General features: G+C 41.2%; 1 protein-coding gene across 5 annotated transcripts; it reads right to left on the bottom strand.

The window, feature by feature from the left end:
* Positions 1 to 800: 800 nt before the first annotated feature.
* On the bottom strand, positions 801 to 23,219 carry ankrd26 (ankyrin repeat domain containing 26). Of its 5 annotated transcripts, XR_013936832.1 has the most exons (42): positions 23,107 to 23,219; positions 22,809 to 22,982; positions 22,288 to 22,394; positions 22,023 to 22,160; positions 21,599 to 21,756; positions 21,135 to 21,171; positions 20,983 to 21,052; positions 20,842 to 20,893; positions 20,523 to 20,746; positions 17,952 to 18,111; positions 17,531 to 17,592; positions 17,349 to 17,448; positions 17,050 to 17,154; positions 16,552 to 16,616; positions 16,097 to 16,166; positions 15,957 to 16,001; positions 15,155 to 15,424; positions 14,924 to 15,028; positions 14,757 to 14,827; positions 12,086 to 12,255; positions 11,598 to 11,804; positions 10,691 to 10,721; positions 10,450 to 10,591; positions 10,078 to 10,291; positions 9,730 to 9,913; positions 9,404 to 9,550; positions 8,736 to 9,198; positions 7,962 to 8,467; positions 7,676 to 7,828; positions 7,343 to 7,518; positions 6,683 to 6,776; positions 6,481 to 6,507; positions 6,014 to 6,091; positions 5,602 to 5,736; positions 5,399 to 5,511; positions 4,865 to 5,012; positions 4,491 to 4,781; positions 4,084 to 4,319; positions 3,662 to 3,905; positions 3,283 to 3,340; positions 1,718 to 1,763; positions 1,595 to 1,637 (listed from the first exon to the last, which is right to left on the bottom strand). XR_013936832.1 is itself a non-coding variant. In XM_080504903.1 (41 exons), exons 1-41 carry the CDS (start codon positions 23,110 to 23,112, stop codon positions 1,507 to 1,509), a joined length of 5,955 nt encoding a protein of 1,984 aa, XP_080361029.1. In that variant the 5' UTR covers positions 23,113 to 23,219; the 3' UTR covers positions 801 to 1,506. The 5 variants fall into 5 exon arrangements, 4 of the variants coding, with proteins under 4 accessions (XP_080361029.1, XP_080361030.1, XP_080361032.1 ...); XM_080504903.1 differs by lacking the exon at positions 3,283 to 3,340 and having other exon boundaries at positions 801 to 1,637; XM_080504904.1 differs by lacking the exons at positions 3,283 to 3,340; positions 6,481 to 6,507 and having other exon boundaries at positions 801 to 1,637.
* Between the last annotated feature and the right edge of the window lie 2,054 nt (positions 23,220 to 25,273).

Here is a 25,273-nt window from a genome sequence, read left to right as displayed (position 1 = left end):
CGCGCTCAGAGCACGGACATTGTTTCAGTTTCAGTGGAGGTATTGTTTTTGTTACTCGTCTGTACCACTGGAAAGAAGACATTTTAAGTGGAAGCGCCACACAGCAATATAAAAGAAACAAGGGATCAAGTCCTGGATGCAAAATGACCGTATTGAATGTCATGTGTTGTCGCTACATGTTGGAGTATTAATCTGCTTTATATAACCGCTTGTAGATTCAGGGACAGAAGTCAAATGAGGGGATGTCGGACCACAGAGGCCGAAATGCTCCCAAGTCTAGATCCAGTTTTAGACTTTTGTAGAGGGATCCGGTGATTTGACCATTTAATGAAATCAGATTTAAGATTTTTATACAGTGAACCATACACATCTGAAATATGACTGCACTTTTTTTTAAATGAAAACATGAATCTGCTCAGGTGAGCACTTTGGTTTCTCATTAAATTCTGTGCCGTATTCTAATAACGGTATGATAGTACAGTATAAAGTAGTGCCGATGACAACACTCGTACAATTATCCCATGCTGTAATTCACAATGTGACTTTCTTTAATCAGTTGTTTCTGGAAATAACCACCCAGGTTAAAGCAATACTGTAAACACCAGGAGGCAGTGCAAGCTGATTTTCAAACCGTAACATGAAGCGATCAAGTCACATCCTTATGTGTGACGTGCTCAAGAATAATTAACCATTGAAATATTTGATGTTGTAAACAGGAAACCTTTTATTATACATTTCACAAAAATAACTATATACATTACAAAATCTTGTGTCTCTATCTTAAGACTGATTATCTTACCACATTGGTTACATAATTTTTTATTACAGTATTTATGAATAATAAGGTTTCATGATTTCACCTTTGGTGGCACTTAAAAGCATCCGACCAAAGACCACGTGACAGTTGTATAAATGTGTACTCCTTTTTATAGCTGGAGAGTTTTCCAGCTCGTCTTATTCAAGTATACCATTTAAAGGATAATAAATAAAGTCATAATAAAACACAAAGCAAAATGTGAGACCAAGACAGAAATTGCACCATTTGATGGCACGTACCATGCAGCATCTTGGCAATGTTACGAATGATGAATACAAATACTAAAATATACCCATTTAAGAACACCAATATTCACAAATAAAATCCAAGCTACCATACTCTATATTATATATACACATATGAACGTATCTATGTCATTATATGTACTAAAGACTTACAGATCAAAACAAAAATACAAATACTGCTGAGGTTGGAGTTAATCATATCTTTCAATAATGCTCTAGTGTGTGTGTGTGTGTGTGCGACTCCTGCTCTTTGCTCCTGAGTGGTTAAGTGCAATGTGCATCATATAAACGTCCCTACCAGAGTACCAATGTTGGCTGATTAAGGTCAGAAACTTTGGTTTTTATGAACAAGTGCAACCAGAGTCTTAGTGTTGGCTTGAGAGGTGGAGGACATCTACAATAGCAAAAACTACAATATACGCGGCGCTGGGCTGCAGGCAGCCGTCAGATCTTGTTGTTCCTCTTCAGGACCTCCAGGTACTGCTGCGTGGCCCTGCTCAAAGGGTCCAGCTCCACTCTGGACGCCGAGCCCACGGGGGACAAGCGGGTCGAGGCGCCGTCCAGCTCTGCTGTGGCTGAGAACGGGAGAGGAGGCACAGATTAAAAGACTCGGTATGAGCAGGACTCGTGATGTTTCCAGATCCTGTCCACTCACCGCTGCTCAATTCCTTTGATATGCTTCTGTCCAACTCACTCTGCATCTGGACAAAAAAAAAAAAGAAGAAAAAAAAAAAAAGGTAATGGTGCCGTTAGAGCCGAGACATCACGCTCTGGAGAAATGGTCCCCGAGAGCAAGAGTGAAAACTAAAACATGAATGATATCACCACAAAACACGACACCATGGAAAATAATACAGAGCAGGAAAGACAGCAGGACTACAGGGTGAGGCACAAAGGGACATGCCAAACAAGCTTGCATAGCTCTGCTTCAATGTAGTCATGCCTATATTTTACATTATTTGGCAAGTTTTAAACCTATTTCAACTGATGCTTTTTGAAGCATAATGGATTTAATGTTAAATCAAACCAGCTTGTAAAACCAAGAGTTTTAAAAGAGTGTATAAACATTGTTGGACAATTGATTTTCTTGAAGGGACACATGAAAGATGTCGGTCCGAGCCATGAGTCGACTTCAGCTCTGGTCAATATATTTCTTAATAGCAAGCACTTGGTCACAAGGTGCTCTGTATCAGTCGTCAATTCCTGCATTAATGAATCGTCCATGTCTTAGAAAAAACTTTACAATCTTCATTAAACTTCTTTTTTACTACGAGCCCATCGCAAGTTTTGCTTCGCTCTGCGAGCCAACGTTTTTTTTTTTGAATTCCCGATTTGTCACTGAATTGACTTCTAGGCACCGAACTACAAATACACTTTTTGATACGGTGATAGAGTGAAGTAATGAATATACTAGAAGCATGTGCAATATTCACATACAGATTTTTCTGAATTGTATAGTGGCACTTTTTTCTTCTTACTGACTTGTATTCGTCTAAATGTACATGTTATAAAAACTGTTTAAAATGAGCTAAAGATTGTTGAAGTGAAAACAGTGAACTGACCCACTAATTCTTTCCTCTTAAAATATTAAAGGGCACAGACAATTGAATTGAATTGAAATGATAGAAAATTAAATGAAATGTGGATGTAGAAATGTAAAACGATTGGATGTCTGAACATGTAAACTTCACATACTGCTGTCACAGCAGATAGAACTGGTGACATTAAAATTCATATTGACTTTTATATTGACTTTTAAGAGGCCTAATGATTCAAGTTAGTACCTTCCTCCTGCAATAAGCTACATTTTCTTCACTTTACTGGTCAACATTAGACAATCGAGAAACTCAATCAAAGCAGAGTGGCTATCCTTAATTACCAACACAATTGAAAACGTGACGATTCTGCACATTTCAGCAGTGAGAATCAAAGTTCCCAGCGATTTAGATTTACATTGTTCGAAACATTCATGCATGTTCCAATATGGTCGGACCTTTACTTTTACATTGCCAGAAGATACTTTCATAGTTTTTTTTTTTATAGTTTATAAGAGAATAAGAGAGCTGGTGTTGCTGTGACTGCAGTGCTAAGAATGCTCAGTCGATGTGATTCATGCACAACCCGGAACAACTGGGTTTGCATGTTAACAGAGCAGTAAACATCAGCCCAGGGGCGAGCAGGGTGAAGGCATCAGACACTGAACTAAGCACATCTACACACCTGGTTATGGGTCTGGCTGAAGAGAGGAGAGGTGAGAGACAGACTTTTGAGCTAAAAGCTAAAAGAGTGAGAAATAGAAGACAGGTTAGAAATACTACTGGGAAGACCAGAGCGAAAGAAGAAGGGAAAAAAAAAGGGAGGAGAAATGACTTTTGAAGGTTTTATGTCTTTCCACATATTGAAGTGTTCTAAGGGTAAAGTAAAATCCTCTCTGTGCATTAAAAAGCAGCATGTTTGACAAAAACACCACTGGTTACACTGACACTGACAGTTATGGAGCTGTGGAAATGAAAATGGCTCAAAATAAATAACCTCGTCTATATATTTCTTTGTAATCCGGGTTCAGATTATAAGTAAGTGAAGGAATGACCGTGCAGACCTTGGCCAGATAGTCTTCAACCCTGCTGCTCTGTCCTTCAGTCGTGGCACTAAAGAGCGGGAGTCCCAGGCCAAGGCTTCTGTTCAGGGGCCCCAATGGGGCCCCGTAGTTTGCTGGTGGAGCCAGAGAGCCAAAGTCCAGTGAGGTGCCCCCAAGGCTCCCGTTGGCAATGTTAGTGGTGATCAGAGACCTGCTGCGTTCATTCAGCAACTTAGAATTTGCTTCGTCAAGCCGACTGTTTGCCCTGTGGGTGGACAGCAGCAAGTTACAACACAGTGCATCCAAAAACACTACACACCAGTCATCACATGTTTAATGTTTTCAGAGCAGCGGCCTTGAACATACGACCCGTGGGCCAAACCTGTGCAAAGCTTAGAAAAATACGGTTGGGGAAAAAAAAAAACAGGGGAAACTTAACCGACCTTTCCAGTTTAGTAGCGAGAGACTTGCGGAGGCGTAGTTCCTCGGTGTAGAGTTGGCGGTATCTGTCCAACTCGGTGCGTGTTGATTCTCTTTGGTTAAGGCTGTCCTGCTGGGTGGTACGAGCCCGGCCCAGTTCCCCCTCCAGCTCCCGCATCTTCTGCTCCAGCTGGGAGCGCAGGTTAGCCTCACTGGCAGCTTTGATCTGATCCAGAGCCTCTTGGGATGCAGCCTGTGACTGGGAGTCAAACACAACACAATTATGACTATAAAGATTGAATTATCTTGGAACAGCCTCGTGCATCAATTACCCACAACAGCTTTGATTGCATTGAACAAACTAGACCGTTCTGATACGAGTCGTTCTCATTTTGGTTTCGTTTCCACTTGTAACGATGTTAAACTTTACCTGGAGGAAGAAGTTGACCTGCTCCAGTTTCTGTTGAACTTCCTGCCGAGCTTTCTCCTCTGCATCACGCCGGTACTGCTCCATCTGGCTTTGCTCCATCTGAGAGACCTCCATTCGCCGTCTCAGTTCCAGCACCTCCTCCTCCAACTGCCTCTTGCTCCTCTCGAGCTGGTCGTTGCTGCGGCTCAGGCCTTTCAGGGAGGCCAGCTGATCTTTGAGGTCGCAGTTCACCTTCTCGAGCTGGCTGCGGCGAGATGCCTCTTTTTCCAGCTGCCCCTGGAGATCATCCACCTGGCAGGGAGGAAATGTTTCAGTACAATCTTTCGTTGTTGTCTCCAGGTTTGAGCTGAATATGCATTATCAGAAGGACAAACCTTGTCTGTCATTCGCCCGAAGTCGCCATCAGCCTTGCTGCGTCTGCCCATGTCCATCCGAAGGCTGCTTATAGGAGAGACAAACTCGGCTCCGCCAGCGTCTTGATCTCGCAGTTTCTTCTTTGCAGTTTTTAATAAAGTGCGCAGCCTGACACAAACAAAAGCAAACGTAGATTTCGTACATTTCACGACACACAAAACCAGAATTCAATGAACAATCTGAAATCTAACTACAACAAACCAAATAAGAGCTGAGGACATAAGACAAATGATTACGCCGTCTGATTTTATGACTTCTGAAATTTTACAACAAAAATGGAAAACATCGCGAGGTGACTTGAACAGTGTAAAGTCGAGGCAGACAATTTCAGCAATTGTCATCATGAATTAAAACAAAGTTCTTACATTGAATACAGATCATCGCGAGGCACAGTCACATAAGCTGGGAAAGACTGCACTCTACTGGATCCTGGGAGCGTCTACAAGCTGGGAGGTACTGCTTGTGGGAGGTGCGAGGAGGAAGTTAGGTGTCACCTGTACATTTCTTTTTGAAGCTCGGTGTTTCTCTGCATCTCTTGATCCAGACGAGTGTCTACAGCCTTCTTCTGCTCTGCAATCTTCTTGGCTCTCTTTTTTTCAATTTCCATCTTGAAGAGAGATCAGCAGATTATTACACGCGGGGTCCAAATCCTCTTCAGCAGCGTGCAACGTGTGCATTCATATGCAAATGAGATCACCTGGGTGTTCAGCTCTCCTTTTTCCTTTTCGAGCTCTGCCAGGCGCAGCCCTAACTTGGAGCGACTCTTCACCTCCTCCTCCCACAGGGCCTGGGAGTCCTGGGCTGTGTGAGACAACATGCTTTGCTTCTGGACCTAAAGCAAGAAATACACCAAGAAATTACATGGAAAGACATCGTGGAGATTTTTCTTGTTGTTGTTAAATAAAGGTCTTGTTTGTTTTAAATTTCAGATTATGCAAAATGCAAGATATCCTGTAAAAACCATCACAAATTCACATTTTCTTTAAATAAACACAACATTAGAATTCAATTTAGGCAAGAGAAAAACATGATGTCACTATTCTTCAAGGTGTCCAGAACACATCAAGAGGAAGAATCAGAATAGAGAGGGAACAAAACATGCCACCAACCTCTCTATTGAGTTGGTCTTCCAAAGACATCTTACTGCTTTGGAGGTTTGTGACCAACTCTTCTAAATGACCTCTGACCTACAGAGATAGGAAAAGACTTGTAAAGAGAATATAATAAAAGAGAAGAAACTCTAAAGAGGGCGACTTGATCCTTGCTGTTCCATTTCAGAAAGCTGACAAAAGACTGAAGGAGGTCACATGCAATTCGCAGGTCAAGAGAAGAAAAGTGGAAAACCCCACACACCAAGATCAGGATTAAGGGAGAAGAAACATTAAATGTCAGCAAGAAAAACTAAAGCAACACAAAGACATCCCCTCCAGAAAGTTTAGATCCCAGGCTAAAAAGCCACGACGCCCCAACACACTTCATTCGAGTCAGATTGAACTTTTCTGTTGTTATTCAACACAAAACATACATAAACATAAAACCCACACAGAGAATCTAAGCCTACAACCTCAGTACTAACCCCTCCTCCAGGTGAGCAGTCAGAGAGCTGGAAAAAGATTACAATCCTTAAAACATAACAACAACTTCATCATGCTAAAGCAGTATGTTGACTATCATTACAGTGCACCACCGAGATTTTGCCCTGAAGCAGTAAAATAGTGGCTATGCTACTGGAGAGGTCGTGTCAGTGCAGCCTGCCGAGTTTGGTTCACATGACTCACCATGGCAGCTTCTTGAGCTCCTTTCTGAAAGGCTTCAATTTTGTTGGACTGTTGTTTTGCAGCGGCTTCTAATCGAGCATTCTCTATTTCCAACCTGTGACAACACAGTGACATTGCCAACACTCAAATATCGCAAAATAATCAGACAGTGTTACGCCCTCTGTTATACATGTATAATTATCCGTGTGGCATGATGGTGACTTGTTTCTCATGCTTTGGTTTTTTTAATTGCTTTTCTAATCTTCATTTTACACAGCTAATAAAATGTTGCAAAACACAAATTCGCACAAAGATTCTTTAATAAAGGCACAGCGAAGAGGTCATCAAGAATATACAAGCGAAATAATGTAAAAGCTGATATTAAAAAGAAAGAAAAAAGGTAGGATTGGTGAAGTTCAGACATCACTATCACCTTTCAACTTAATCTAATTGGCTATAATGGCCACGTGAATTTAGTCTTTTATAGGGTGCATTTGGGCCACAGCATTCCATGGACCCCTCATTTAATATCTATAAGGTTATACCAGCTTACAGGATTTATTTTAAGTGTATCACTTCAAATATTTCTTGAACAAGTGGTATTCCATAAGATAAATACAACGGGGATGGATTCATATAGGCCGTCATGCGTGTGTGACCACAGTAAATATTAATACACACCTCTGTACAGCGTCCTCCAGCTGTTTGATTGTTATGTTAGCAGCTGCTGAGGCAGACAACGCCTCCTGCACTTTCTGAGCAGCAGACGTGAGCTCCGTTTCCTTTTCATTCAGATTGCACTTCAGACCGTTGATCAGTCTCTCTGCCTGCACGTACTGATCTTCGCTTTCTTGTAACTGCATTATGGAGACAGAAATTTCCCTTCATCAGCAGTCATGTCACAGAATATTTGAAGCAAACCTAATGTCTACAACCAAAAAATAAATTAACTCCTTCTATTTTAACTACTGTAAGTGTACTATGACATGATTGTTGATATAATATATTTTGTACCTTTCCTTTAAGCCTGTCCAGGTCTTTGAGGAGCCGAGCCTTCTCTTCCTCTAGGTCATTGCGATAACGTGTGTTCACTTCCAAGGAGGCCTCACTCATTGACATCCTCTTCAGCGAGTCTGCGAGCTCCTGCTGAAGCTGCCTGAGATTCATCTGTAAAGACAGAATAGAGAGGAGTGAGGCTTAATGGATAGTAAAGAACAGCAGTGACATGAACATAATAAAAAGGCAAAAACAAATTCTTCACAAAGAAAGTTTGAAAAGACCCAACCCCGCTGAGTCTTACCTCTCTTTCATCCTTCTCTTCCTCCAACTTACAGATCTGCTCACGTTGATCAGCAGCTTTACTGACGAGCTCTTTGTTTCTGTCCTCGACGAGCTGAACCCTCTCCTCACAGTCAGAGCGAACCTTGGACAACAGGTCACTAAAGAGCTCCTGGGCGTCCGTCACAGCACGCTCCTTTGCGACACCTTTGTTTTGGGACTCTTCCAGCTGTTGACGAAGAAGCATGGTCTCGCTCTGGGTTTGGGCGAGCCGTTCCTGTAAGGCCTCTTGGCTTCCCCTGGCACGGCTGACCACCTCCTTCTCGGCCTGCAGAGCTGTGTCGACCTCCTTGACGTGGGCAGACGCCTGGTCCTTCTCACGCTGCAGTACCTCCAGCAGCACGCTCTTCTCCGTCAGCTGCAGCGTGACGCGGTGAACCTCATTCTCCATGCTGTTTGCGCGAGCTTCTGCCTTGGCGAGGTTCTGTGACAAGCTGCTGACTGCTTCCCGCTGGCTGGCTGCTCCATCTGTGGAAAGAAACGGTTAAAATAAATACAATAATGAAATCACAGGCAGAAGACTTGGGAATGGGAAGTCAGTTTTAAAAAGTGCACAAAGCAAAACTTCCATGTTGATATTTGTATACACAAGGTGTGCAGGATGCTTAAAGTACATTTAAGCTTCTGTCTCATACAGGAGATAGAATTGAAGACAACATGTTCACTGTTGTCTACTGAGTGTCAGAGATCACCAGATCTGGAAGGGGACGTGCCCTTCTGTCCGAACACGACTCACCTGAGATTTTGTCCTTGAGGCGCTGGTGCTCCTCTTTCTCTCGGAGCAGTGCTTTCTCTACGTCCGTGCGAGCGGCCAGGCAAAGCTCAGCCTCTTTCACAGCTCCAACCAGGCGGAGACGAGTCGACTCCACCTCGGCCTCCAGCGCTTCGCGAGACTGACGCTCACTTTCCAGACGGTTGGTGGTCAGTGCCAACTCAGACCTTAAGGCGGTCAGCTTGTTTTCGCAGGAGAAGACCGTCTGGGTCAGGGCGTCGTTGCTGAGCTTAAGATCTCGTCGAGTGTCTTCCAGCTGTTCCTTGAAGGCCTCTTTCTCGTCCAGATGGTGACTCTCTTTCAGACTGCTGTTTGCCCGCAAACCATCAAGTTCTGCCCTGATAATGGTCAACTGCTCCTGTAAGGTGGCATTGTGCTGGACCAGCTCCCTCTCCCTATCACTGGCCTCAGTGAGCTGAGACAAGGCCTGCAGACACCAAGGAAACAAAATGATAAGATGGTCAGGATTTATAAGACTATTTTATTAATCACCAACTACTAATAATTATGACTATGATTCACCTCACGAAAATGCATGAATTACATTGAGAACTTTTTAATCATCATTCTGAAGATGTCAGTATGTGAAGCAATCATCTATTTATTTACACCCCAATTACAAACCTCATTACCTCATTACTTTTACTCATGTGTCTTTTGCTCTCGTCCTCTATTTCTTGCTGTTTCCGGAGATGGGTGGTGAGCAGATTCTCCTGCAGGGACCGTGCACTGCGTTCCTGGGCCAGCAGCCTCTGGGTCTCACTGTGGTCCTCCTCAAGCTAAAGCAGGAGTAACAAACACATTTAATAGAAAAGCTTAGCAACAGAACTAGTAGAACACTCACTAAATAATTAAGTATGAGAACATGTACCCATATCAAGATGGTAAATGTTACACAGCAAAGTCACAGATGTTTCTGCACTGTACATAAATACAGATGGAATGCATTAGAAAGTACCTGTTTCATGTTGTTCACCAGTGTCCTCATCTCCAGCTCCTGGTTTCTGAGTGTGAGCTCCACCTTCTGTCTCTCCTGCACCTCCAACTCATGCTGCTCCTCCATTCTCCTCAGCTTATCCCGAGTGGTGTTGTACATCATGGTGGCGTTACGGCGATTCTCCTGTTCCTGTTTCAGGTGAAATCTGTACCGAGGGTCAGACAGAAGGGAACATATCAATAATATCACAGAATGTATGAAAAGTGCACCATGAATAAAGATTGACTGTCATTGATAAGGGGGTCCTCGTCATATGATCACAACATTCACTGAAGGGAGAAAAAAAAAAAAAAGGAAGAGAATTCTCACTTGAGGTTTGTGACTTCAGTCTGCAATTCCAACTGGCTGCGCTCCAAGGCGGACTTCACATCTTTTACTTCCTCCAGAGTGCTCTTCAGCTCAGTCCTCTCCATCTCCAGCTGCCTCACCTTGTCTGCCTCATACTCACAGCGGCTCCTTGTCTTTTGGTTGGAACGCTCATATTCATGGAAAATGTTTTGGAGTTTCACTTTAGTTCTGGAGTCTGAAAAAAAAAAAAAAATCAAAATATGGTGATAAAGAGTTTTCCAGCTCTAATCATGTCGATTGTGTGTATCAGCATAGATGTGTGTGTATTTTCCCAAGAACTGCAATAAACAATGAGTATTACATAATTGAAAAAAAAAAAAGCTTGATCAATACCCAAATCAGGCAAATCCAGCTTTTGAACGAGGAGCGATGCATGTCGATATCCAGAAGTGGGGGAATCAATGTCATCTGTAGCTGTATCAGATGACTGTGTGAGTTCATCAAAATCTTCTGCCATCTCCACGTCTTCAGGGTTCTGAATTTATGAAACAAAATACGACTTTGATGTTACTCAGTGGTGTTGTCAAACAACTGCCCTGTCCCTTTCATTAGAAGTACATTTTATGTACATTACCTTGATGTTGTGTTGTTCAACAGCTGGAAACCTTAGTGAAGTCAAAGAACAAGAAAAGAAATGTAAAAAAAAAAAAAGACAATTTAAGATTCTGGGAGTGTATGATACAGTGCCGTATACTCGTTAACTTTTGTGAAACAAGTGGTTAGTCATGCAGTTGTCAAGTGGGAAAGATTTCACACAGAAATTATTTATTCCAATTATCATCAGTTAGTATTAGAAAGATTTGTTACAACAGAATGGAAAGACAGAATGTGAATGCTGAATGATTTTATGTCAAGTAATGATCTAACAAACTCATTTCAAAATTCATTTCAGGTGTTTGTTTCATTTCTGTGCTAAATTTATTTTATTTTGACTGTATCTGAAAGTAATAAATAGTAAATTATCTTGGATATTTAGTGTGATTAGGACAATTCATGTATCTGTAAAAGCATCAATGGAGTTCCAGTGTCAAAAAAAACTCTTGATTTTTCCAGATTTAGTATTACATTTATAGAGAAAACCTTGAAAATGTTTTCTTAATTAAGTGCTTAATAATAATCAGTGATATCTTGTGAATTAGCTTTTTGCATTGTGATACACAGAAGCTATTGCAGTGAACATATTACACTCATTATTAGTTTTAATAGGTCAAATCTTTGGTGATGCTTCTTCAAAGTCCAGGTGCTAATAACTTAAAATATATAAAAAATATCAACGTGAAACAAAATCCATGCATTCATTGATGTTGATTTGCAACTTCATTCCAAAAATGACCCAACTCAAACGTTGAGAGTGAACTTGTTACATCCCTTCACATGCAAGCAGTCATGATGCTGATTTATTTCATTTTGCATTCAGTCTGAAAACGCAGTTTAGTGACAGAAGAGTGAAATTGAACAACAGCGGCATACTGCATGTATACCTTCCTTCATCGTCCGACACGTCACTTAAAGTGCTATCGTCAAACACAGAGAGGTGATCTCCATTAACATGTGTGCTGGTCTGAGGGGCTCTGCTGTGCCGGGCCCCTTTGACCGGCTCCGGCCTTAAGTTCTCCTCTACAGCCTCCCTCGGCTGTTTGTTGCTATCGCAGCTCTGCTTCACTGGAAGATGCAAATGCACCGGGGCCCTGTTGGTGCCATGGAGAGGGATAAACTTGACAGTCAATGAGCTGTGACATCTAGATGTTGGGGTCCTTGCAGGACGGGAACAATCTTTTTAGTAGGTGAGAGGCCTTCTTAATGGACATGAATAAAATGATGTTGAAACGAGAGCACTTTGAAAATAATAGGATTATAATAGTTCAGCAAATGATGATGCTCACAATTAAAACATTAAGTTTTGACACAGGATTAACAATTCATGTTTGTTTTAGGGCCACAAAATGTATAAAAACTAAATGCAGCATACCTCTTTGCTGCCATTGGACGCTGTTGCTGGTGAGCTGCTTCACTTGCCAAGCATCCAGAACTGATCTCAGGTTTCTCATTGCCAACTTCTTCTAACGCAATTCCACCGGCATCTCCGGAGCCACTTGATATTTGGACCTCTGCTGCAGACTTTGTCGTCTCGTTGTCAGCCTGAAAAGACAGGGAAACATGATGAATACCTGGACTCGAAAGATTCATTCCCAGCGAAAAAATGTTGCAGCCAGCCTTTTAAGATGCATTCTGAAGCAAGTACACTTTGTCATACATTATTTACTGCCGCCCCTCCCTCTGGAGACCTAACACCTGAGTGGTGTTACTCTATTTGACGTGGTATTTTGAGTTAATTACAGTAAAGACAAAATGCCATGCATTGTGATGGTGGAAATAATTGACAACATTTAGACAATTTCTTGGTTTTACCTCTTCAAAGGTTGACGTCAATAATCTCTGTGAAGTCAACATGAAAACCAGAATTCCCACAATGTCTAATTTTACGAATCTATATCTTACCTTCATAAACTCATCACTAGTCTAAGAGAATCATTTTTAACCAGATGGTATCAGGTGCCAGCACATGGCCCTTGCATACATTTTCTTGTCCTCGTTCTGGGAAAAATTTCACCAGAGTGTAAACAGTATAATACCAAGCTTCTCATTCTTTTGAAATATATAACTTAAAAGGCTGGCCAAAACACTCTTCAACACAAAGTTCTCCATTTACAAAATGATTGTATGTAAAAAACAAAACAAAACAAAAACTGATGAAAGCACATCATGCATGAAAAGGAACCAAAAATGTTTTTAAATTTCTATCATAAACACAGCACTTCTTTATTGAGCAAAGAAGGCTTTTATTCATACAGCCTCCAAACCACATCAACGTTAAAGACAGATGATACAATATTAGCTTGTTGTATAGATGATAACCATGCATGGTGAAAGGAAAGTCAACAAACAACAGAACTTTAAGACGATAAGAAGTACAACAGAGTATTTCTAATATGCAAATCAGTAACAAAAGCTTTTTGAGTTTCAAGAAAAGTCCAATTTAGTTGTCTTCAAAGTTAGTGACACAAATGTATACTTAAGAACATGCAAGATGAACTCTGCAACACGGAATCAAACCTAAAGGAAAGAAAAACATTAAGGCATGAAAAAAAAAAAATCCAATAAAAAGCATGAGTCAGTGAAGGCCTGAGTGAAAGAAAGGAATTGAGGATATGAATGGAATAAGAGGAAGAGATGCAATCTAAAAAAAAAAAAAAAGGTCTGAGAGGGACGAACATCCTCTACCTCTTTCTGAAGTTGGGTCTTTTCCTTTTCCAAATCGAAGAAGACAACCTTCAGCATCCCTACCTCAACTTTAAACCTTTCCATGTCCTCTTCCAGCTCTTCATCAGAAACACCTGGAATGGACGCTGGACATCTGCTTAGCGGGGGGGTTTGAGATGTGGCAAACTCTCTGGGATCATCTTCTGACCTTGTGTAACTCTTCTCGGGTTCATTTAGATCCGCACTTCTGTCCTTTATTATTAAATCCATGGAAGGTTGGGTATTTTCTTTTGATGACGAGGTACACTGGGGGACAACTGTGGGTATGGAGAGACCGTCCACAGTAGTGTTGGTTATGTTGTCCAAGCTCGCTCTCTGTGCTATATTGCGTTGTTTTGAAGAAAACGCCGCTCTATCGTCAGTGATTGGGTCTGCTTCATAATTAATGCTGCAACCACCAGCTGGCTGCTTACAGTCCTGGATTCTGTCCTCACATAAAGAATTATCAGTCGACTCCGTAGCAGAGTCCTCCAATCCAGATTCCCTCTGCTCAGGTATGGTTAGGAGGACAATGCTTCTTGCTCTGGCTGTAGGACGCACTATGACTTCCCCATCGTCTTCATCACTTGAGTCTTCTTCTGCAGAGGAGGAGCCGGCTGTACCCACTTCATCTGTGGCACTTCCTGTTGGAGTTTTTGACCTGAACAGCTCTCCAAACCTTTCTTTTAATTCGCCAGCAACATTCTTGAAGGTGGATTTTACCTCCTTTTTCTCCACTTCCACCCAGAGCTTCTCATAGCGCTTCTCCCATGGGTTGTCATCGCTTGTGTTCTCTCTTCCTTCATTGTTCTTTTTCCCACTTTCAGAGCCCACAGAGTCATTAAGATCTAACTCGCATCTAGCTACATCATCATCTTTCCCCTGTGATGGCATGGATGGACAAGGAAAACACAGGACAAGACAAAAAAAAAAAATGCAACACCAGGATTTCACAAAATATCCAAATAGAAACACACATTTTAATACTTCTGATGTGCAATAACCCAAATGAGATGAAATTATATTTGCTTGCAAAAAGAACCAAAAAGAAATGAGACCCCTTTGCCACTTGCCCTTTATAATATTCGATTTCTATCGAAGATTAGGTTTTGATTGGATTTGTTTTGTCCAAATAATTTGTCCACAATCATTTTGAGCTGAATTTATAGGATAACACAGATGTTATTTCATCTGGCTATGAACACTAAGGATTAGGAGGTACAGGACTTGCTCAAAGACATTCAATGTTTTGCATAGTTTCATGCTTCCTGACTGGTGAAAATGCTGCAGGGTTTATTTGTGCTATATCACAATGATAAGTTCTCTGTGTTGCTTTTCACCTTTTGTTGTTGCTTTCCTATCTCCGTTCCACTTGTGCTGTTTTTCCTCCTCAGTGAAGGTTCCGGGGAACCTAAGGAAGAGACAAAGACATTATGCAAAGCACAGAGCAAGCCCATTAAAAAAAACACACACAAAAAAAAAACTGCTTAAAAATTAGTAGCCTTACTTGGTTTAACCATTGGTAAAGGATCAGCTACGTTTTGAAATTGTAGTTGAGCATGAGTTTGAACTGTTTTACCAGAAGTCATTTTGCCTGTCTCCCAATCTGAGTCTGAATGAGAGGAAAATCAACAGAAATGGTCTCAACATGTATCTGTTGTCCATGTTTTTACAATACAACATGCATGCAACATGAACTATGAAAATATGAAAAGATAAAAGCTCTACTACAATGTACCTTCTTCACTGTCTGGTTTCTGAGGCACAGTTTTCCTTGTACGAGGTTGAGGGTGTGGAACCGACACAGATGGTGTGCTGGCATGGCTTTTATCGTCAGAGTCCACGCTCATCTGACTTGTCAGGGGTGCAGTGGGAGCAATGTCTCCATCCGTGTTCTTAACAGGTGAACTGGAGCATTGTGGGAATTCCTCGAGGCCAGGAGAGGTCACTTTGCGGCCAGGCAGGGTTCGTCGACTGGTGGTGCTGGCTGAGTCCCAGTCTGATGCATCTGTGTCATTCAGACAAAAGGCATTAGGGCGCCTGGTAAAATATCACACGAATGTTGCAAAGGGAAAGAAGTCAGTTTGCAGAAGGAAAACCACGTAAACCCCCATGCTTCATGCATGCACAGAAAAGGAAAAGGTCAATTGACAGGTTGCTATACGGATTCTAAGAGACTGAGGTCCCAAAAGTGTTACTAAAGCTACCAGAGTACAATTCGCCTAATCCGATTAGCTTCCTTATCTTTACTGACCTGCTTTTGGAGCTTCAAAATGTGTAGTGACAAATGAACAAAGAAATTGAAAAGTCAGCGAGGCATGCAGAGAGCTGGTTTCATGAAAAGAATGAACAAACAGAGCTACTTTAAAAATATTTTATTATCAGTCACCGATTGTTGTTCAGTGTATGTCAACAAATCACAACCAGTGGACCTGTTATAAAATGGTTATCAGAGCTTTGAAAGATAAGACCCTTTTTTTTTTACATGCCTAAAAATCTATATGAAAAAAAAAGGTAAAGAAACCACATTTTAGTCTTACCTTCAAGATCATCAACATCTCCCAGACCAAGTTCTTCCATCAAATCTTTTATTTTAAGAAGAAAAAAATCAAACCAATAAATACAAACATTATTAGGAACCTTTACTTAAGATGGACAGTTCCTCTTCACTTTAATTTACCTGTCTTTGGAACGGCATCACCTTCAAGTTTGCTCACAACACTGAGTGGTTCGAATCTTGCCCTCTCCATCTAGTTGAAGGGAAAAGAAACACGTTGGTATTCAACTCCAAACCATGCAATTTACTTATCAATCTATCTTCATGGCAGAGATTGACACATTTAATAGTAAATATGTTATCTTGACGACTATCAGCACAAATTAAACACCTATAAAAAATAATTTACTAGAAATTTGGCAGGAAATGTATAGACAAAAACTAACTGGATGTCTCTCATTTCAAAAAGGTAGGTGCAATCTTTGCCTTTTTTAAAAATATAAACACATTGATTTGAAGATATTTCAATTGAAACAGTTTTTTTCCTAAATGACTATCATCATACCGTTACCCGCAAAAATATTTCATATGATTGTTGCCCAAGTCTGTCCTCCTGTTGCATTAGTGGCTGAATTTACCTCTTTCTGTGTCGAATCGCCGAGCTCATCCTTCACCTGATCATCTCCATCACCGTGATTTCCAACTGGAAAACAACAAGGCATATTTTCCAACAACGTATCTTATGGAAACAAATATCTTGGTTGAGGAAAAAATACATTCTGCAGAAAGTGGGTGAGTTTGCAAGAACGTTGTACAAAGCATTCCCATGCACATGAGCTGGTTAGTAGGAACATACATAGTTTGGAAATCAGGCAAGCGTTCAGATTCCCCTGTAGACATTCACTGGGATCCAAGCTCAGCATCAGCCAAGACAGATTCTCTTTAAAGACGAGCAAACTGGAAACAACCTGTGGCTGTTGAAACTGAACGTTTCTTAAAATGGAGTTGAAGGGCAGGAGGTGAGATGGTGTTCTGTACGCTGCATGCATTTTTTTTTCAGGTCGACGTGAGGTGGTCTAGCCTATCGTATGGTTGACATGCCATTTATTTTGACCTATAAGGCAAGACATTCATACCCTCTCCCTGGCTTCCTCCTGGCCTGCCTATATTCTTCCGAGTCTCTAGCATTGCCATCCTACTGTCTCCTTCCCGTCTTAAAAAAGAGGGAATGTAAAGCAAGTCTACAAAAGAAACGTAACATGTTTTGAAGGGTGTTCTGTTCATGGTGAAGTTGTGTTCACAGGAGGCATAAAACTCTCTTCAGATTACAAGATGCATGCAATGATTAAATAAGATCACATTGTTTTTTTGCAGCATGGAATGAGGCAGGTAATCGCTTGACCGCATCAGAAAAACTAAATTGTATAATACTTACTTTCTGTGATTTCTTCTTTTAGAATGGTCATCCTTTCCTGTTCTCGGGCTTGCAAACTTGGTCTATCTTCGTGTGATACATTGGAGTTTTCAGAGTTGGACTGGAAAAAGCAACGTTTATTTCATGGAGCTGTGTAGCAAATCTATGAGTCTCCATGGTGTTTTAAAATATCATGACTGTACCTCAGAGTCCCATGAATCCTGCTCCTCCTCGCCATTTTCGAGACCCAGCTCAGACAGGAAATCTATTCAGAATATTTAGACCACAATACATATAAGGTCTTAAAACTTCATTCAGTTTCATGGATGCCAGTTGAATAATTTGGTATATGTGAACTCCAGAACTTTAATTGGTAAACATGACTTCATCATCACATTTGCAAACTGCCTCTTTTTTTTTCTATTTAATCTTAAATGACACGTTGACTTTTTTACATGCCAATATAATAAAACCTATAGAGTCTAAAAACTATTGCTAATGTTTCACAACAAAAAGGGTGACATCAAGTTGCTTTTCATGTAAATTTCCCAAAGTAGAAAGAGTGGCATTCACATTTACTTGCACATTTCTATGGCCCACACATCTGTAGCTTTCAATCCTGACCTCTTTTCTTATCTTTGGAGACTTCAGGAACAGTAAAAGTGGTATCATTGAATTTGCTACTGTTCTCAGGCCGATCATCTGATACATTTTCTTCTTCCTCCTCCTCCTCCTCTTCCGCCTCATCCTCATCAGATTTGTCGCTACTGTCCAATTCTTCTTTCTGTAAAATAAACAGAACAAATGTTCATTTGCATTCATGCTCTTTAAAAGAGAAGTGGAGAGCCTACACTATTTTTCTTTTTTATAGTCACATTACTTCACCAGAAATACAAATAAAATATTCCTATTTTACCTGAATCTCTGAGCTTCTAATGTCTCTGACCTCTGGCCATTTGCAGCCTGTGTTTTCTGGCTCATCGGGTGAGTCTAAATCAACTTCGTCAATATCAGTCTGAGGCAACGCTTCATCTGACGATGGACTGACAAGTGAACGGTCTTGTTGAACAGCAGTGACATGACCGTCAGCTGGTGGGCTTGAAAGTCTCTTTTCATTTATCGGTTCTGTATCGAAGGCACCTGACCATGTACTTGCGTGTGAAACAATGGGAGTGTCATTATCAAGTTTGACATATGCAATTAGTTTAGCCTCATGTTGATCATGCGACTTGTCATCTCCACAGAGCTGTCCACCGAGTCTGGTAACACTGCAGAGATCAGGCAGTTTGATTTTTGCACTGACAAAATCATACTCAAGCTTTTGCTCCATGCTGTCGGAGTCCTCACTTGTATCGTCATCTTTGCTCAGGCGGTGTGTCTTAATACCCATCACATTTTCTTCTCCGGGCTCACAGTGCTCTGGTACCTTATCATCTCCATCAATAACTGACTGAGGGACCTCCTCACCATCTTCATCACTCCGAGCCTCATTCACTTCGACGTCTGCCTCAAGCTTCTTGTCTATTGCATACATCTGTTTATCTGACTCATCACTTTCTTCATCATCCCAACTACTATCGTCTTTTTCGGAGCACAGGCGTCCATCCTCTTGTGACAAATGCTCAACTGTTTCAAAAGCATCTTCCAGAATTTGGTTTCTGATTTCATCTACGGTTTGTGGTACTGTTGCATCTTTAAGGAAGAGTTCATCATGTTTTTCTTTCACAAAGTCATCTTCGTGTTCTGCAGTCTGGTTTGATGTTGGAGCACAAGCTTTGGAGATCGGCGACTGAACTTCACCTTCTGTGGAAGGGTTGATATTTCTTTGGTCAATACTTTCAGAAGAATCCCACTCTGATTCATCTACTTTCTCCCTAACTGGTTTGCTTTTGGATGGTGGAATGTTTGTTGAACATAACGCTGATGATGTTGCATGCTGCTTATCATACTCGGGTGATACACATTTTGTAAATGCTACCATTGGGGATGGAGAATCTCTGGAGTTTTCTACGTAACCTTCATTTTGTAATGTGGTTTTGTGAGGTGATGCTTCTGGTAGCAAATTTGTAGATTTAGAATCTCTCTCATGACAAAAAATGTCATTGTTTTCCTCATTTTCTTTGGGTAAATCATTGTCACTGTCATCTAACGAAGAGCCCCACGAAGATCTACGTTTCTCCCCTTTGGAAACATTTTCATTTGATCCAGCAACATCAGCACTGGACAGACTGTCTTTATTTTCTGTAGCAACTTCACAGAACAAAATTCTTTGATTAGCAAGCAAAGTGTTGCGACGACACGCTCCTGTTTTATTCTCCTCTTCATCATCGCTGTCGTTCCAATCTGTATCACCACTGTTTTGTTCATTGCTCCTGTGATCATCGTCCGTATTTTCTGTTCCTCCTTCAGACTCTTCTTGCACTTTACTTGGCCTCTCAGTCTCTATATCATGTCGGGAGGGTTCCCTCCCTTGGCTGTCGTCTTCATCAGAAAACTTCGATTCTACCCTAATGGCTGATACCACACAATCCTCTTCTAAATCTAGAGCAGCTGGTAGAGCATAGCCTGCTGTTTGAGAGGGGCTGACAAGGTCATTGTTTAAAGTCTCTGTTTTGGCATCTTTCTTCAAGGCATCTACATCGTCACACATAGCACCGAGAGAAGTTCCATGTTCAACAGTAGTTTGTATTTTCTGAGCATCGACTCCGCCATGGAGTTCGAGGATACCACTGGCAGAGGGTTTCTGTTGCACTTCACAAGGATTCACGGTTTCCGCGACAGCAGCCACACAGTTGCTGTCGTCTTCCACAGATTCACTCTCGTCTTCATTCTCTTCAACGTCCTCATCTTCACTATCTTCGTCTTCATCATCCTCATCATCCTCTTCGTCCTCGTCATCTTCTTCGTCCTCATCATCATCATCCGCTTCATCCTCTTCTTCCTCATCATCATCTTCTTCTTCTTCCTCATCATCCTCCTCTTCAAGTTCCTCCTCAGACTCCTCGGCTGCTGAGCTTTCCTCATTAGAGTCGACTGATGTTTTTTTATTTGAATGTTGGGTTGACTGTTTGATTTTTTCCTTCTCAGTTGTGCTGTGTGCTAGGTTAATGCATTTAGGGGGGGAAAAAACATAGAGGAAGACAAAAAGATTGTTACAGAAATGCAAGCAGTAAAGTTTTGACAGTTTGCATTTACCTTTCTGTAGTTTGGGAGAGGGGTAGAGGTCATCTGGGGTGCTTTACAAGGCAAGGAAACAGGAGAGGGATCTACTGGGTACTGCACAGTCTGGTTGGATGATAAAGCCTCTGGGTGGGATGGGATTCTCTGGACTCTATTTTCACTCTCTGGCTCAGATTCTGTACCACTCAAGGAGGTGTCAGTGCGGATCTGTTGAAGGATGTGTCTATGGAGTGCAGAAGCTACAGGGCAGGCAGGGGTAAAAGATTACTACTGGAAACTACAATCTATGGAGGAACACTACAGCCGGAGAATACTAAAAAAAACATCTGAATACCTTCTGTTTTTTTAGAGGCCATCATTTTGCTGATATTGACTTTAAGTCGTTTCTGAAAGTTAGAAGACCAAATGAAGGTCAGAGTCAAATTCAAGAAGAATAAAAAAATATGCCTGTGCAAGGACAATAACCAATGCCAACCTTTTCAGTTGAAACAGACTCATCATCATCCTCTGATGAAGGCCACTCATCTGCAGCACTTTTGGAAACACTGCAGAAAAAAAAGAATGCTTTAAACTGGGGAGCAATTTGTAATCATGAATTGTAAACAGTGAGAATTAAATTTAACTCACCGACTTAGTGATTCTGACTGAGAATTGTCATCAAAATCTACACAGAACAAAAAGAAAACATTTTTAATTTATCCTCATTAATCACATACAGCACAGTACATCTTGCCCACAAGTGTTGAACAACACATCCAAAGCATCTAAAATATTACAAAGCTGAAAAAGGCACAAATCACAAAGCACAACAATGTAAGAAGCATGGAAAATGCATTTCCAGAAAAACTGAAGATCAATGAATATACACCCTAATCACTGTTAATGGATGAAAGAAAGTCTTTGACTAATTGTGGCCAGCCGATTTCAACTAAGCAAAGTAATACCTCCCCCTGCTTCATTTGCTCCATGATCTAGATCCAGTCAAGGGGTTATGCATGAGGAATAAATCAAATGATCAAAGTCAATAATGAAGTGACATGATGACTTAACAAAAAAAAAACATTTGTGAGTGATTGATGAGCCATCCTCACCATCCCTGTCCGTGGCAGGTCCCCCCAAAGAGAAGCCTGCTTCAACATCTTGAGAGTTACTGCCCAACAGTGTTTTCTTCTTTTTGCTGGGTCCCTGATGCGGTAGGGACACACCGTCATTTCTCTGAGTGCCGTGTTCAATGATTAGATGGGAACAACTGCAAGACAGACAGAACATTCAAGCTATAACACTGAACGTGCTTCAGGGTTTTCAGGTGTAAACACTCTGTGAGAACAACAACAAAGAGCAAATGGGGAAAAACACAACAACAGAAAAATGGACTTAAAAGTAAACAAAATGACCCTTTTTATATTTGAACTGTATTATATTTTGTGCTCTCCTCTTACATCACAAAGGCAAAAGAACTGAATAAACTGTGTTGCTAAATGAAGACACATGAATGCAAAGAAAAGCAAATCTTACGGATGATGTCCGTTCATCACTGCATAGTCATCAGCAGAGTAACCATTGGTATCCTTCAATGTGATATCCACATCAAACCGCAAGAGCAACCGTACCATACTGATTTGGCCGTTACCAGCAGCAATCATTAATGGAGACCTGCATGTAATATCACACCAACTGTTAGCAATTGTGTAATCAAAACTTTTCAATAAATCACACCAACTGTTAGCAATTGTGTAATCAAAACTTTACAATAAAAAAACTATTACTGTGAATTAATGACCTTTGGTTTTGGTCCATGAAATTCACATTGGCTCCTTCCTTAAAGAGAAACTCCGCCATCTCAATGTGATCCTCACGAACTGCTACAGACAAGGGTGTGAAACCCTCCTAAAATGTACAGACAATGTATTTTGTTAGACGCAGGCAACTGAGGAACGCAAATCAAACATAAGCTCAATTCTCACATTTTCCATTTTTTCATGAAGAGAAGCAGAAATGTGTAGCAATAAACACCAATAAAAGTTCTCTTTTCAATAAATGTTCAGTGACACACTACGTTTTCAGCATAAAATGATGCATGAAACAGAAAATGAAAGACACCCCATTAAAGTCTATATTGTTTTGATAAGTGATACAAAGGCTGCTATATCATAGGGTTCGGTATCGTCAAATATTATTCAGTCTCTGATATCTTATGTAGAGCAACTCATAGCTTTAAAACATACCCTAAGCAAAACTCCTGTATTTACTATAGCGTGTCCTGATTGGTAGAAAGTTGAAAAGCTGCAAGAACAAAATCACCTTGTTTGGAGAATTGATTTCAGCATCATACTGCAGCAACAGGATAGCAGTGGACACAGCTGGGATGTTTGCTGCTAAATGTAGTGCTGTATTGCTGTTGATGTCCACAAGGTTGGGATTGGCATGGTTTTCAAGCAGCACGTTCACACAACGCTCATGTTGGCCCTGCACAGCCTGGTGAGGGGGGGTGATAACAACAAAAACAAAAATCTGAGTCACAGGGAGTATGGGAGTAAACTATCAACAACGATGTTGCACATTTAATTACCTGTACTCAAGTGTCAATATCTAGGATTACCTTCATTAAGGCGGATCTGTTTTGATTGTCACATAGGTCAAGCTTGGCTTTGCTCTCGACAAGGAATTGCACAACTTCAGCATGACCACAAGCACAGGCAATATGAAGAGCAGTTCTGTATCAGGGAAAGAAAAGAACCACTATTGTGACATTTATATGCAACAGCAGATTGTCCCCATTACAAATTAGAATGTCTAAAGTGCTCCACTTACAGCACCCAGTTACTTCTCACACATACTAATGGTGAGTGGTAACTTGATCTCACCTTGAAACATAAGTAGAAACAAAACAATGGGGTGCCAAGTAAATTTACTCAGTCTTTCACAAAGCTCACAGTTTGCTGCTAACGTCTAGGATATCAGACGCAGCCCGGCTTGAGATATTGTTCTACATAAACAAGTGGAACATAAAAAAGTGGCATACATCAAATCACTATTCATATAAAATCTTAAAGTCTGTAGATAATGACTCTTGCATACACAGAGATAAAACACAAGTCAACTGAAGACTGTTACAATGTGTAATTAAACCATAGACAATCTCAACATTTCTTCTCACAAAACAAAAACAAAACAAAAATGACACCCAGAAAACTTTTTACAATTGGTTAACCATTGCTCTCACTCTACTCACCTGTTTTCCTTGTCAAGCTGATTAATATCATTCTTCTTAGCAAGCTGCTTCAGCTTTGCCAAGTCACCCACTGAGGCAGCCTTGTGCACCTTGCCAAGGTCCTTGTCTTTCAGCTCATAGCCCACGGAAAGCACACTGCCATTGTCGGGGGTACCAGACGGCTGTTTCTTTTTCTTCGTGAAGCTGAATATCTTCTTCATTGTACAGGGCTGCACAGCATTGCTTTTGCACTGTCACTACCTGCCACTCATGTGGTGCTGGAGGATCACAGGAAGCTCTAGCATCCCTAAAATAAGACGTGTAAAGCGGATTAGAAGCCCATCAAACTGTGCTGGGAGCACTCCGGTGTCGCCTGACATTAGATTTAACACCACAATGGCTTTCGTGTCTGTACACGCCAGGAGGAAACGTCACGTACCATGTACAAATAATTTCTGAACCGTCGCGTTTGGTTGACAGGAAGACATAGCTGTCATGCTAACCAAGCTGCATATACTGTACCTTCATTATTCAGACCATACCTTACGTTAGGACGTCCTCGAGAACGTTTCGCGGAGATTGGGACCAAGAGAACAGTGCTTCATTTTGATACTGATGCAATACGAAGCTAAACTTGTCGTTATTAGCATATGCTATGGTCAACGTTGTTTACATGAACGCAGTTAATATTAAAGGTTGTCGGCTGTTGCCATGACAACTGACCTTACAAATAATGTGCGACGAAGTTATCGATACGTATTAGCACGGGCGTTGTCAAATTGTTTTTAGAACTAATATGTATTACGTCCGTCTAAATATGCCACAGGTAATGAATAATATATATATTTTTAAAGATAAACATAAATACCATGGCAAGCGACGCATTAAAGATTACTTGTTGCCTAGCAACATTATCTAGCTTCGCCTGGCGCAGAGCTGCGCCTCCCACGTCGTCACTTCGCCAGTGATGGAAACCGCGACATTCAAAATGAATCTGAAGCAGAAGCCGAGCACAGCGGCCAGTTTTGTTGGCTGCAAGATTCCCTAAAGGCACAAGACATCGAAGCCGTTCCTCCAACAGCTGGCGTCTAACCTAAGTGTGACGATCTTAACCTGCTAACTCAATGCTAATAAGCTAAATATCAAACTCTGTGGATGTGCCGGGGCGATTAGTGTGGAGAACTTATAGCCACGTATAAATACGTTGTGCGACCCTTAAAGGTCCCAGTTCCCGCATGCACGTAAGTGACATAGCAACGGTGTTCCATTAATTCAAACACAAACCTGTTGATCTTATGTCGAGTCGCTATCATCACAGATAGCCTGAAGCTAGCGAGTACCTGTTCACAGTACCGTGCTGGCTGTTGGGGCGTTGAGTGAACCAATCAGTGATGAGTTTGATATGAGGCTGCTATGATTGACCAATCCGGTCAGCTTTGTGGAAACTAAAGGTTGGTATACGCGTCAAAGGGAGGGTTTGTTTTGAGACAACCACCACTTGGTGGTGACATTTATCCTAAAACCTTAAAAGTGTGAAGGACCTATAATAATAATA

Source organism: Blennius ocellaris (genome assembly GCF_963422515.1).
Source record: "Blennius ocellaris genome assembly, chromosome: 11".
In the NCBI taxonomy this organism is placed as follows: Eukaryota; Metazoa; Chordata; class Actinopteri; order Blenniiformes; family Blenniidae; genus Blennius; species Blennius ocellaris.
Note: the sequence above shows the minus strand (reverse complement) of the source record. Positions and strands in the feature narration are given on the sequence as shown.